Source organism: Nicotiana tomentosiformis, chromosome 1 (assembly GCF_000390325.3).
Source record: "Nicotiana tomentosiformis chromosome 1, ASM39032v3, whole genome shotgun sequence".
NCBI classification, from domain to species: Eukaryota; Viridiplantae; Streptophyta; class Magnoliopsida; order Solanales; family Solanaceae; genus Nicotiana; species Nicotiana tomentosiformis.
Genome location: NC_090812.1, coordinates 112,587,792 through 112,602,929, shown reverse-complemented (window position 1 = coordinate 112,602,929; position 15,138 = coordinate 112,587,792). Strand labels below are relative to the sequence as shown.

General features: G+C 39.2%; 1 protein-coding gene across 1 annotated transcript; it reads left to right on the top strand.

The window, feature by feature from the left end:
• Window positions 1–801: 801 nt before the first annotated feature.
• Window positions 802–1,254, top strand: LOC138908839 (uncharacterized). The gene has a single exon (XM_070199465.1). The coding sequence runs from the start codon at window positions 802–804 to the stop codon at window positions 1,252–1,254; it is 453 nt and encodes a 150-aa protein (XP_070055566.1).
• The last annotated feature ends 13,884 nt before the right edge of the window (window positions 1,255–15,138 follow it).

Sequence of the window (15,138 nt, the reverse complement as noted above, 5' to 3'; positions counted from 1 at the left end):
AGGAAGCTACAGTAAACCCCAACCTTAGTGCCACTGGAGAGATTTTGGCCTATGTGGATGATGTTATGGCGTATGTCTATGAGCTACAACTCAAGGAGTATGAACAGGCTAATGAGCGGGAAATTTTTCCAAGAGCATCTGTTGAAATAGAGGAAGTGCCTATGGAATCTGGAACTGATCAAACTATGAAACTACATATTAATGTTCCAATTAAGACTCCTCTACAGAATTTACATGATTTAGTTACACACAATATGACACCAATTGATTAAGACTTATTGAGACAAAATCCAATAGAGGATGAAGGAGATGATGAATCAACTGTAGAAAACTTCAAACAAGTGGCTAGGGAAGGGGATTTATCACCCACAACTAGTGCTAAAAGAGGTAAAAAAGAGAAGAAGAATTAGAGTAAAGATCCACCACAATCTTCAATAATAATGCCAGGAGGGCAACGTGTCTATCTAAATGATGATGATCAAAACATTAATATGGAAGATAAGGTCTGTGAATACACAACAAGCCTTTCCTAGGGTGATCAACATGAATAAGGAGCATAATTTTTTATGTAGTTGCATTGATGGAGTCTTTTCAAAAGAAGGGACTCATTAATAGATATAAAAGGAGGTTGAATATGGAGACTATTTATGCAAAATTAATGGGCAAATATGGTTGTTTTTTGATGCAGTGGTGGAATGGAAATTAGTGGAGGATACTGAGCAACATGTGACTGTGAGAGTGTTTCACTATGACCTGGGGCAGCACATGATGATGGCATTTGTTTATGCAAAATGTTCAGCAATGAAGAGGTTGGATTTGTGGGATCACTTGTATTATTTAGCAAGTGATATGGAATTACCATGGTTGGTAGGAGGAGATTTCAATGTGATATTGTATGAATATGAGAAAATAGGGGGACTTCTAGTACACCCTCCTGAATATGAGAATTTTGCATTTTGTGTAAACTCTTGTGGTTTGTTTGAGCAAGGGTACAAAGGAAGTCCATCCACATGGTGGAATGGGAGATCTAATGCTGAGTGTATCTTCAAGAGATTGGATAGGATTTTTGTGAATTTGCCATTTCAGAACATGTTTCCAACTATTGAAGTTGAGCATCTAATCAGAACTGGATTAGATCATGCACCAATGCTAATGACATGTGGGGTGCAGACAACCAATTTTGTCAAGCCTTTCAATTTCTTAAACTTTTGGACAAAGCATGCTACATTTATGGATGTGGTGAGGCAGAATTAGGAAGCTGATTTCATAGGGGATCAATTTTTGATGTTCAAGCAGAATATCAAGAGGGTGAAGGCAACACTCTCAAAATAGAGTAGGGAACCATTTGGTGATATCTTCAAGCAATTTGCTATTTTGGAGGACATTGTTAGGGTAACGGAGATGTTGTTTGAAGAAGAGCCTACAACTGAGAATAGGATTGTGCTTCAAAAGGCTCAATCTGAATTGAAGAAATACTTGAGTATTGAGGAGAAGTATTGGAAGCAAAAGGCGGGGATGACTTGGTTTGCTGAAGGAGATAGGAATACAAGTTTCTTTCACAATCATGTCAATGGCAAAAGAAATAAATTACAACTGAAGAGGATCAAAAGTGGCAGTGGGGGTATGGATTGAAGACCAGGAGCAATTGGCTACAACTGCAGTGGACTTCTATAAAAACAGTTCACAAATGAAGGTGATGCTTTTGAATTTTCCTTGCTCAATAATGTACCTTCAATGGTCACTATGGATCCGAATTTGGAACTTAGAAGATTTCCAACAATTGAAGAAATAAGGACAACAATTTTTGAGCTTAGTGGGGAGAGTGCTAGTGGCCCTGATGGACTAACTGGCTTGTTTTATCAAACATGCTGGGATGTTATTGGTGCTGATATACACAACATGGTGCTATACTTCTATGGAGGAGCTGCATTGCCTAAATCCATCACTCGCACCAATCTAGTATTGCTGCTCAATAAACCTAGAGTTGAGACCTTCTCTGACTTAAGACCTATTAGTTTGAGAAACTTTATTAACAAGGTTTTGTCTAGGGTGTTACATGACAGATCAAAGAGTTTTTTGCCATGACTAATAGCTCCTAATCAATCCGGATTTGTAAAGGGTAGGAATATATTTGAGAACATCTTATTGACTCAAGAAATTGTCACTGACATAAGGTAAAGGGGAAAGCCAGCTAATGTGGTAATCAAGCTTGATATGGCTAAGGCCTATGATAGGGTTTCATGGAAGTACTTATTGCATGTGCTAAGGAAGATGGGATTTTCTGAACACTTCATTAACATTGTGTGGAACTTGATGTCAAATAATTGGTATTTAGTATTAGTGAATGGGCAGTCCTCAAAGTTCTTTAAGTCGACAAGGGATGTGAAACAAGGGGATCCCCTATCTCTAGCATTGTTCATTCTATCAGTTGAGGTACTTTCTAGGTCTTTGAATAAGCTCTTTGAAGACAAGTCATTTGTGGGATTTGGAATGCCTAAGTGGCCGGATCCTTTAAACCACTTGGCGTATGCTGATGATACGATAATCTTTGCATCTGCTCATCCTCCCTCTTTGAACAAGATTATGGCAGTGTTGGGGAACAATGAGAAGATATCAGGTCAGATGATCAACACAGATAAGAGTTCATGCTACATGCATTCAAAGGTTGCTAATGGATTATTTCAGGCAGTTGGAGCTATTACAGGATTTGCAAAAGGTAAATTCCCCTTCACATATCTAGGGTGTCCTATTTTTTACACTAGAAGGAGGAAGGACTACTATGAGGATCTTATTAAGAAGGTGAGGGCTAAATTGCATTTATGGAAAGGAAAACTATTGTCGTTTGGAGGAAAGGCAACACTCATCTCTAGTGTTTTGCAAAGTATGCCAGTTCACATGTTATCAGTCCTTGATCCACCAAACAACATTCTGGGGCATCTACATAAGACTTTTGCTAGGTTCTTTTGGAGCACAAAGGAAGAAGGGAGAAGCAGACACTGGGTTTCATGGAAAAATCTTTTCCTTCCTAAAGAGGAATGGGGGCTAGGTTTTAGGTCCTTAAATGATGTCTCAAGGGCACTGCTTGCTAAACTATGGTGGAGGTTTAAGACCACAAAAACTTTGTGGTCTAATTTCATGTGGAATAAGTATTGCAAGAAGGAGCTACCAACAGTGGTACATTTTAGGGGAGGGTCTCATGTTTGGAGACAAATGCTAAATGCTAGGGAAGAAGTAGAACATGAGATCGTATGGGAATTGAAGAGTGGTACAACTAATATTTGGCATGAAAATTAGACTGGATTGGGTGCACTTTATCACGTATTACCTGAAGACTTTCCAATCAATGAAGGTCTTCAGAAGGTGGCAGAACTGTGGCAAGGGGAATCATGGGATGATCAGCTACTAGATCAAATTTTCAATGAGGAAATTGCAGAACATATAAAGCTAAATGTGCACTATGAAGGCAGTGAGGGATATTAGGATAGGCCATACTGGATGCCAACTCCTTCAGGCAAGTTTAGTGTTAGCAGTGCTTGGCAAATATTAAGGCATAAGGCTGATCCTAATCAGGAATTCAAGTTAATGTGGATTAAAGGTTTCCCATTCAAGATATCCTTCTTCTTGTGGAGATTGTGGAGGCACAAAATAGCCACCGATGACATGTAGATGAGGCAAGGGTAAATGGTGATATCTAGGTATTGGTGTTGTCAACAGCCCCAAGAGGAATCCATTGAGCATATATTTGTCACAAGTCCTACTGCCTCTAAGGTATGGAACTTGTTCATGGGGGCTGCTGGAATTTCTGTGCAATTGATTCAATTGAAGCAGATTATAAGGCATTGGTGGTATGCTAAGTGTTCTCCAAAATTAAAGCCACTATTTCAAGCAGTACCAACTATCATCACTTGGGAGATTTGGAAGAGAAGAAATACAGGTAAACATGGTGGTTTAGGGTCCACAAATAGGGTGATTCATGAGATAAATAGGACATTGCATCAACTGGCAAGGGTGAGAGTAACATGGCAGTTTCCTTTTCATGGTTGGTACAAATGTAATGCGGATGGAGCTTCAAAGGGCAATCCTGGACCTAGATCCCTAGGCTTTTATGTGAGGGATGATGAAGGTGACGTGGTGTATACTAGGGCAGTAGACCTGGGAGTGACAACTAACGTGGTGGCTGAAGCTAAGGCTATTCTTCAAGGGTTGGAATATTGTGTGGAGCATGATCTTCACCCTCTCATACTGGAGACTGATTCATTGGTGATGAAGAAGGTGATATAAGGGGAATGGGATCCTCCTTGGGTAATTGCATATGATGTGAAGAAAATTATAGATATGAAGGTCAACTTCAATGTGATCTTTCAACATGTGTTCAGAGAAGGCAAATCAGTGACGGATTTTATTGCTAACATTGTGTTCTCTTTTGCAGGTACATATGAGTTTCATTCATTCTCTGAACTGCCTAGTGCAGGGAGGAGGTTGATCAATCTAGACAAATCTCAATCACCTAACCTTAGGGTTAGGATAGCAAAGAGAAGAACCCAGACTGATGGCTTCACAGGATTGGACTCTGCACAAACTGATATGTCCAAATACTAAGGAAAATGTTGAACCCATCATATGGTATTTTTGGAGATTGTTGAATCATTTCTCAGTGGTATTAACATGCTTTCATGCTCAATCTGAGGATGGTTTAGCAATATTTAGAATGATGTCTACATTAAAGGTTCTAGTAGGGAAGGCTCTGAGCTTACAAGATCACAAAAAGGTACAATTTCAAAGGCTGGCCTTTGCCTTGCAAAGCCTACTTAAAGCCAACCCATGCCTGGCTTTTGCCTTGTAAAGTCTGGCTAAAGCTAGCTCATGCTTGGCTTTTGCCTTGTAAAGCTTGGCTAAAGCCAACTCATGCCTGGATTTTGCCTTGTAAAGCCTGTCTAAAGCCAGCTCATGCCTGGCCTTGGCCCTGTAAAGCCTGCCTAAAGCCAGCTCAAGCTTGTCTTTTGCCTTGCAAAGCCTGCCTAAAGCCAGGCTCCTCTTCTACACATTAATCTTGATGAGTGAGCACATGATTAATACTTGAACAAAATCAGTCCACTGCATATGGAGATCATATAGTAGCTACACTTGGAATACTATGCTGGCTTCAACTCTGTGGTGGAGATGTTTGGAATTCATTTTAGCCTATGGACAATATACCCTAGCACCTGGTGAGAGCTTGATAGGTGCTGCTTGGTATTTTCCAATGACAATTAGATTCACATACACTAATAGGAGAAGGAACCATTCTACTTATCATGTTGTAATAGCTAGTTCATTAAATTTTAGCTTTTCTATCTTTTTAATAACTAGTAGATTCATGCAACTTCAACTTTTATTTTGGTTTGGACATCTTGTAAGCTTTGGACCCATTTTGGGATTTTATTTATATATTAGCCACTAGGCAAAAAAAGAAAAGAAAAAAGACATTGATATGTTCAATCAAAAAAAATAAAAATCACCCATTTGAAAATCTCTCCAAGAATCGCCTCCCACCGAGCTCCAAAAATCAAATTGTGAAACTCAGCTCAAACCGTCGTTTTGAAATATTTAAATCTCTTTCCAGATATCCTTCATGGCGAAGCACAACAAATGTTGCCCCACTAAATAACCTTATGCAAACACAGAGACCTCAATGCGAACGCGAACCACTACTTCCTCATAGCTACGCGATCGCGTCCACCCTCACGCGATCGCGACACACAAACGCGTGTGGACCAGCTGCCTCCTCTCCTCTCCACGAGCGCGGCTATGCCCACACGTTCGTGATGCTCTGTATGGACAACCTACACGATCGCGTACCCCATTTTGCGAATGTATAGAGTAAAACTCACCACTTCCCCAAATAAGCCTACACGATCACGGACCTGTCCACGCGATCGCGTATAAGGAAACCAGACATAGACACCAGAAAACTTCAGCCATAATACCAAGTCCAAAATGGATCCATCCGAAACTCACCCGAGGCCCCCTGGACCTCAACCAAACATACCATCAAGTCCTTAAACATCATACGAATTTAGTCGAGCCTTTAAATCATATCAAACAACGCTAAAACCATGAATCGCTCATCGATTCAAGACTAATGAACTGTTGAACTTCTAACTTCTATATTCGAAGCCGAAACCAATCAAATCACGTCTGATTGACCCCAAACTTTGCACACAAGTCACAAATGACACAATGGACCTACTCAAACTCCTGGAACTCCAATCCGAGCCCGATATACACAAAGTCCACTCTCGGTCAAACTTCTAAATTTCTAACTTTCCCCATTTCAAGCCTAATTCAACTACGAACCTCTACTTCACAATCCTGACATACTCCTAAGTCCAAAATCACCCAACGGAGTTAACGAAATCATTAAAACTCTATTTCGCAGTCGTCTACACATAAATCAACATTCGGTCAACCTTTTCAACTTAAGTTTTCAACCTTGAGACTAAATATCTCAATTCATTCCGAAACCTCCAGACCCGAACCAACCACCCCGGCAAGTCATATAACAACAATTAAGCAGGGAATGAATAGTAAATGGGAGAAGGGGTTACAACTCTCAAAATGACCTGTCGGGTTGTTACTATTATTTTGTTTAATATTTTTATTTACTACTTTATTTTTATAATATAATAGAAAATATATATTTTATTACTCTTGAAATAATTTTTTTATTTTAAATTTTATCATATTGTTCTCAATAATATTATCAGAATTTTAATGAATAAAATCTCAATTAAATTAATGAGACTTATATAGGCATCAAATGACTTTTTTGTTATGTATTTTTTGTTACTCTATTATCCAATATTTAGTATTATTGCATTGTTAATAGAAACATTTGTTAGCATACTACTTTATTTAAGTTTTTGTATGCCACTTTTGTTTTTATAATATAATAGAAGATATATTTTTTTATTTTATATTTTATTATATTATTCTCAATAATAATTTTTGAATAAATAAACTTTTTATTTTTAAAACTAAAAACAAAAATTATTAAAAAACAAAGAGATTTTGAATTGGCAGTTTTTTAATTTTTGTAATTTCAGTTTTTGTTTTACAATAATTTTAAAACTTCAAATTGAAACTATTCTCCAATTTGAATGGACGGTTTATTTTCAATTTTCGTTTTTATTATAAAAAAAATTATTTTATTAATATATAGATATTTAAATTCAAAAACAATAAATAATAAATAAATAATAGTAACTAAATAACTAATTATTAACTACTTATGCCATGTGGCATTTTCTAGGCTATCACTTGGCTTAAGGAGAGCGTTTTCCCTCTCCTTGTAATAATATATATTTTGTATACACGTAAAACCAAGCTTATGATGCACCCCAGCCTACGACAAGATAAGACAGGCTCAAGACATGGTGGTAAGGGACTGAAATCGAGCCAAAAGTCCCACCGAGCCAGAATCCGGGGGCATGACGTATGCCCTCGAGAATGTCGAGGTAATGGTTCCGGAATCGATCCTAGCCTCGAACGACTTCGAAGAACATTGTCAGACAATCAAGCATAGCAAACAGAAGGCCGAAACATCTGTGACCAGCCGGATATCACGACGGGGATCTCGGCATGTATCGATAAGGAACCGACAATTAGTTAATCATAAGATTTTTTTACCTTTTATAGAGTTATACCTAAAGTAGGACTCCCTACTATATAAAGGGGGTCTGATACTTCATGAAGGATATTATAACACGCATAAGCAATATATCGTTATTTTCTCTGTCACTAGATCTTTCTCTTTTTCATTGGTGTCGGCCATGACTCGAGGGTGACTAGTTCACTAAGGTTGGAACTATCCTACTCGTGTGGGTTGAATTTATTTTATCTTTGTTTATTCTATAGTAACTTAATTTATCGCTTTGTATCGAATTAATCTGCGTATCCTAAATACCACTCACAAATTTAATTGTTATCCGATTTTGAGGGTAAATAATTTGGTGCCCACCGTGGGGCTAAGGATAATAGTGGCTATTTAATACAAACTTCTATAACACACCCTATTTTACACTTGTTCTTTGAAGTGTCTCTAATTTAAGGCCAAAGTTCAAAATGTCGAACTCCCAATCAGCCCCTCTAAATGTGGATGCTGAATCCGGACACCATGGCGAGAACAACAATGTAGCACCCGGTAACGATCCCCCCTCGCTGATCTCAACGGAGTTCCAACCGCGGACCCGATCGATGCTTGCTCACATATGGCCATCAATGCAAATTTTCCTACCGATCCAGAAAATAACGTCCGTAAGGAAAGTCTAATCGATCGCCTAGAATACGCACATCGATAAAGGTGACGGGATCAATTTGCGGGTGATCTTTGAAATGTTACAGGCTCAATAGGCAGTGATAGCCTAGTTGCAGAACCAAAGCTGGGTGCCAAGTAGAATTGAGCTCGGGCCATCCCGGGAAGTTACCCGCAAAAATGAATCGATCATGGGGAGGCAAAATAAAAATGAATCGAGGACCAACACCGAGATCATAAAGATGTTGGAGGAACTGACAAAACTGATAGAATCGGGAGAGAAGAAAATCAAAGCCAATGACAAGAATATGGAAACCTAGAATTCCAGGGTCGACCAAATCCCATGAGCACCACCAATATTAAAGGGCCTGGATTCTAAGAAGTTTATTCAAAAACCTTTTCCTTCGAGCGCAGCTCCGAAGCCGATACCTAAGACGTTCTGCATGCCCTAGATTCCTAAGAAAAATGGAACGACCGACCCAAATGAGCATGTGACCTCCTACACGCACTCCATCAAAGGGAACAACTTAGAGGATAATGATATAGAGTCTGTCCTGCTAAACAAGATCGGGGAAACTTTGTCCAAGGGAGCTCTGCTATGGTATCGCAACCTACCTCCTAATTCTATTGACTCGTTTGCTATGCTTGCATATTTCTTCATAAAAGCACACGTCGGGGATATCAAGGTTGAGACCAGGAAGTTAGAGCATTTCAAAGTGAAACAGAGGGATAATGAGATGCTCAGGGAATTCATGTCCCGGTTTCAAATAGAATGGGTGGACATGCCTCCGGCCGCGGACGATTGGGCCATTCAAACCTTCACATAAGGACTCAATGCTCGAAGCTCATTGGCTTCACATCAGTTGAAACAAAATCTGGTAGACTATTCGACTGTCACTTGGGCCGAGGTGCTTAACCGGTATCAATAAAAATTCAGGGTCGAAGACGCTCAACTTGGGGCCCCTTCTGGGTTCGTTTATCCTGTCGGAGTCATCGACAGAGTTAAGAGAGAAGTTGATCGTGAACCAAGATCGAGCAGGGATCGGTATCAGCCATATAATAGACACCAAAGAGGTAGTGGGTCTGGGCGAAACCCTGTGAGAATTAAAATGAGGAGTGATCAAGGTCAAAACAACCGAGGACTCATAAACAAAAAAGGTTTCGATCGGCCCATCGGGCCTAAGGAAGCACCAAGGCTATCAGAGTACAACTTTAACATCACCGCCGCCACAATCGTATCCTCCATTGGACTTATCAAAGTCACCAAATGGCCTCGACCTCTACAGTCCGATCTAGACAAAAGAGATCCTAATCTAATGTGAAAATATCATGGAACTCACGGCCACAGAATAGTGGACTACTGATAATTAAGAGGGGAAGTACCCCGGCTATTCAACAATGGACATCTCCAGAGTTACCGAGGGATCGAGCTAAGAATCATTCCAGGAATAGAGATTCTAATAAATAGATCAAGCAGGAAGAACCTCAGCATGTCATTAACATGATCATCGGTGGGGTCGACATCCCCCAGGGGCCTATACTAAAGCGCACCAAAGTATCCATCACAAGGGAGAAACAGACTCGGGATTACATGCCGGAGGGGACCTTGTCTTTCAATGATGAGGATGCCGAAGGGATCGTTCAGCCCCACAATGATGCACTGTTAATATTTGTACTCATAAATAAATCTCGAGTTAAGCATGTGCTAATTGATCCAGGTAGCTCAGCCAACATCATTAGATCGAGGGTTGTAGAATAGCTCGGTCTACAAGATCTAATCGTACATGTGGTCCAAGTTTTAAATGGATTCAACATGGCATGTGAAAATAGATGAAGTAATAGATATAGAAAAATACATTCAAATTTTCCAACAAAATCAACTAAAATTACTCAACCCTAAAATATTATATGATGTAGGATATTTCTCGAATAGTTCACAATTATATAGACATTACAGAGAAGAACAATTATTAGCCATAGGAAGAAAGGTTGCAACGTTAAGCCTGATTAATCCTGAATCAACAATATAAATAAGAAATTGTAAAAAAGCATTTAATGCATATAGGATTAATAGTAATAGGATTAAATGGACTAACTAGATAGAATTTAGGAACAAAAGTGTTGGTTGTAATATATGATGATAGATGGTCAAGAATTCTGTAACCACCGGACCTATCGTTTTGTTTTCTAGATCTCAGTTCCCCTAATTTAGATTCCCCATATGTTCTTTTACTATTTTATGACTTGGGGGTGGGGGGGGTGGGGGTGGTTAGTTCGGGTTCGAAAGGGTTCAGGTTGAAATCATAATACTTAGTTCCTTAATAATGGCTTAAAATGGTCAAGTTTTACTTGAGTAAACATTTTGAGTAAACGACCTCGGAACCGGAATTTGATAGTCCCAATAGGTCTGTATGATGATTTTGGACTTGAGTGTATGCTGAGATCGGGTTTCGTATGACCTGGGAGTGTTTCTGCGCTTAATATTGAAAGTTGGCGCATTGAAGGCTTTCAAGTTCTTTATGTTTGGTTTGTTGTATGTTTTGGTGTTATCTAGGTCCGCTTGAGATTCCGAACCTGAAAATAGTCGTGTATGATAATTTAATACTTGTACGCAAAATTTGGCGTCATTCCGAGTAGTCTAAGTATGATTTGGCGCGTTCATAGCTAGTTGAAAAGTTTAAAGTTCATAACTCGATTCAATTTGATTTTGGGGTGTGATTCTTCATTTTGATGTTGTTTTATGTGTTTCGAGAGGTCGAGCAGGTCTGTATTATGGTTATGGACTTGTTGGTGCATTTGGACAGGATCCCGGGTGGCTCGGGTGAGTTTTGGACCGCCTAGAGCTAAATCCCAAAAATCTGGTATGCTGGTTCTGGTTTCTTTCTTTGGGATCACAAGGGTTGTATCGTATTTGCGGAGAAGGAAAAGGTGAGGGGCTGAGATTTATTCTACCAGTTCGTGACCCCTTGCCCAAGTTCGCGAAGGTCTGAGACCTGTGGCCTCCGTGTTCGCATGAAGGGGCCCGCGTTCACGTAGGGAGAAAAGCCTAGAGGGTGTGAGCTCATTCCTCTTCGCGTTCACGAGCTGGAACCCGCGTTCGCGAAGCTTAGGCTTGTCAGCCTTCAAATTTTCACGTGGGTTCTCGTGTTTGCGATGATCTCTTTCCTAAGCCCTAGGCAGATTGCCTTCGTGATCGCGATGGCTTTTCCACGATCATGAAGAAGGGACGCCTGGGCAGTGTCTTTTAAAAATGTTCGGACTTATGTTTTTTGGTTCAATGCTTTCACTTGTTGGACGATTTTAGAGCTCTTTGAAGAGGAGTTTTTACCTAGCACTTTGAGGTAAGTAATCTCTAAATAATATGAGTTTAATACATGTATTTTGGGTAGGTTCTTAACATATAAATTCAAGAAATTATGGATTTAGTTGAAAAACCTAGGTTTTGATAAAAATAGGATTTAACCACAAAAGATTATGGAATTGGGTAAAAATTATATATTTGAGTTCGTGAGGTTATGGGTATGTAGCGACCCGACCGGTCGTTTTGAGAATTTAAGTCCCGTTTGGCAGCATAAGGCACTGAGCAACTTTGTGTTATGTGTAATGACTTGCGTACGTGGCTGAGTTTAGTTACCAGATGATTCGTAGTGATTTGGGATACTTGGTCCCTAATTCGAAAGCTTAAGTCTTAGGATTTTGACCGTAGTTACAACTGTGTGAAGACGACTTCGGAATGGAGTTCCGTCTATTTTGTTAGCTCTGATGGGTGATTTTGAACTTTGGAGCGTGTCCGGACTGTGAAAATGAGGTCTGTAGCTGATTTAGGCTTGAAATGGCGAAAGTCAAATTTTTGGAGATTTTGACCGGAAGTGGAATTTTTGATATCGGGGTTGGAATGCGATTTTGAGAGTTGGAACAAATCCGTTATGTTATTTGGGACTTTCCTGCAAAATTTGACATCATTCCGGGTTAATTTGATAGGTTTCAGCGCGAGTTTTAGAAGTTGGAAGTTTTGAAAGTTCATAAGTTCGATTCGTGGTGCGATTTGTACTTCGGCGTTGTTTGATGTGATTTGAGACCCCGAGCGAGTCTGTGTTAGGTTATGGAACTTTTTGGTATGTTTAGACGGGGTCCCGGAGGCCTCGGGTGAGTTTCGGATGGGCTACGAGTCATTTTTCCCTATTTTTGAACTGCTGGTTCTGGTGTCTGAAGTCCTTCTTTGCGATCGCGAAGCTTCTTTCCCATTAACGAAGTGTCTCTGCTGACTGCCTCAATTTCCTTCTTCACATTCGCGTAGTACGCCTCGCGATCGTGTAGCTCTACACATTTCTTCCATCGCGTTCGCGTAGTAGAAACTAGGCCCTGAGCACTGGAGGTCGTTACTCTTCGCGTTCGCGTGTTTCCCTATGCGTTCGCGTAGGTTTCCGTCTCTTCTTCTCCGTATTTGAGAGCGTGTCTTCACGTTCGCGAAGCAATTCCTAGTAGCCTTAATTTTTCTTCTTCGCGAACGCGTCCCTTTCAGACCTGGGTAGAATATAAGTTTTTCCAAATCGAGGGTTAGGCCATTTGCATCATATTTTGACTTGTAGAGCTCTGTTTTGAGCGATCCTTTGTGGGTTTTTCAAGCAAATCGATTGGGTAAGTGTTCTGCACCTAGAATTTAATATATTACATGATTTTATCTTTATTTTTATCATTTAATTTGTGTTTTGAGTTGAGGAAAAGTGAGTTTTTTGAAGAAAATTTTCAAAAATGAAAAATCATGATTTGTGGGATGAATTGGTATTGGAATTTGATAATTTTAGTATGGTTGAACTCATATCGGAATGGTGTTCGAGTTTTGTAAAATTTGTCGGGTTCCGAGATGTGGGACCAGGGGTCGCCTTTTGCACCGATTTTTAGAGTTTGATAAAGATTGAGGCTTTATGGTCCGGAATAATTCCTTATGAGTTTTATTTATGCTTTGAACTTATTTTGGTTAGATTTGAGCCGTCCGGAGGACATTTCGCCCGAGAAGTTTATTTTTTATTATCAGTCTGTCTTCTTTGAGTTAAGTATCTTGCTTAACCTTGTGTGGGGGATTTTCCAGTACGATTTGAGTCTTCTATGTTGATTGTAGTCCATGTACGCGAGGTGACAAGTGCGTACTCAGACTTATTTGTGGAAAGTTGTCCTTTTAGGGTTCTTAGGTCCTTATATTCACTGAGTATGAAGTTGTTCTTGATATGATTAAGTTCCTATTTACTAGTTTCACCTCTATATGCTTTAATTTGAATTAATTGTTTCAGGATTCATTCTTATTGCCTATTTGACTTAACTAAAGATTTTACCTCTTTTATTGTCATGCTATCTTTTCATAACTGCTTATCTTTATTTGAAATTATTATTATCTCATCCTATAATTGTTTAGTCTTAGTTGAGGTTATTATTATCTTTTCACTGCTTATCCTTAATTGAATTGTTGAATATCCTTCGAAATTTCTCAACCTTAAAAGAAGTTAGATATCCTACATCTTAGTCGACTTGTTATATTTGGAATTGTTTGACTCGTGTTAGCTTCCATGTTGTTGAAATGTATATTGTAAGATCATTGCTACATATTAGTTTTCCCTTGTTGAGTTGTTCTCTTTACGCCTAACATCCTTTATTGTGGTTATTCCTTGTGAATTGGTTCAATCGTTTCTTTGTGATTTAAAGTTCTTGAGTTCATTTACTTGTCGTACTTTGTATTATTGTCATTGTTGTTGTTGTACTTATTGTGGTGATGCACAAAGTTTCTGCCGTGCGATCGTTGTTATTGTGATGCACGAGATTTCTGCCGTGCGATTGTGGTTATTATGATGCATGAGGTTTCTGCCATGCAGTTGTTGTTATGGGGTTGCACGAGGTTTCTTCCGTGCTATTGTTACTATTGATATTTGTACATATGGCATGATAAGGTGGGATATATATATATATATATATATATATATATATATATATATATATATATATATATATATATGGGTTGCGCATGTGGCGAGACAAGGCGGGAACATTATTATGCACATGTGGTGAGACAAGGCGGACATTTACTTTACTATTGCACATGTGGTAAGACAAGGTGGGATGTGTCATGGATTGATTTGTGATGATTTGTGATGGCATGGGGGCATTCTGTTGTTGATAATTGTGTGGTGGTACACTTACCTATATGAGCTTTATCTTGTGAAAGTTGTGAGGAAATATTCTACGTGTTGTTTGTTCTTTTTTTCCTTATGCTTATTTGCTGGTATGGACTATGTTAGGATACTTGCACAAGCATACATGTAGTTAAGAACTCTTATCGGATAAGAGGTTTTCGTGATATTGTTGAGCATAGATGCCCACCCTTGTTTACTTGCCTTCTATGTGAGAATGGCTCTATTGGCACGTGAGTCGTCAGTGCGGTTATGAAATGTAATGAGGGCATAGGATGCCAAGTGTTGGGATTCAGGTATTGAGACCCGTGAGTTGTGATTTGTCCGAGGTTCGGTACCTCATGGAGTTTGATGACTAAAACCTGTTGTAAAAGCGGTTGTAGTTGCTGAGTTATTACTTATCCTTGTTGTATTTGTGATTCCGGATTTAGGTTATGTTCCATTCACTTTTCTATGTCATTTTTATGATATTCCGCTGATACTTGTTGTTTCCTTTCTTATTGCCATTACTGTATTGTGAGCCATATTGCACAGTCTCTATGTAGATATAATATTTCTGTTGTTCATATACTATACTTGTTCAGTTTATTAGACAAGTGGGTGTCTTGATTGTTCCTCGTCAATACTCCATAGAGGTTAGTCTTGATACTTTCTGGGCACAGCTGT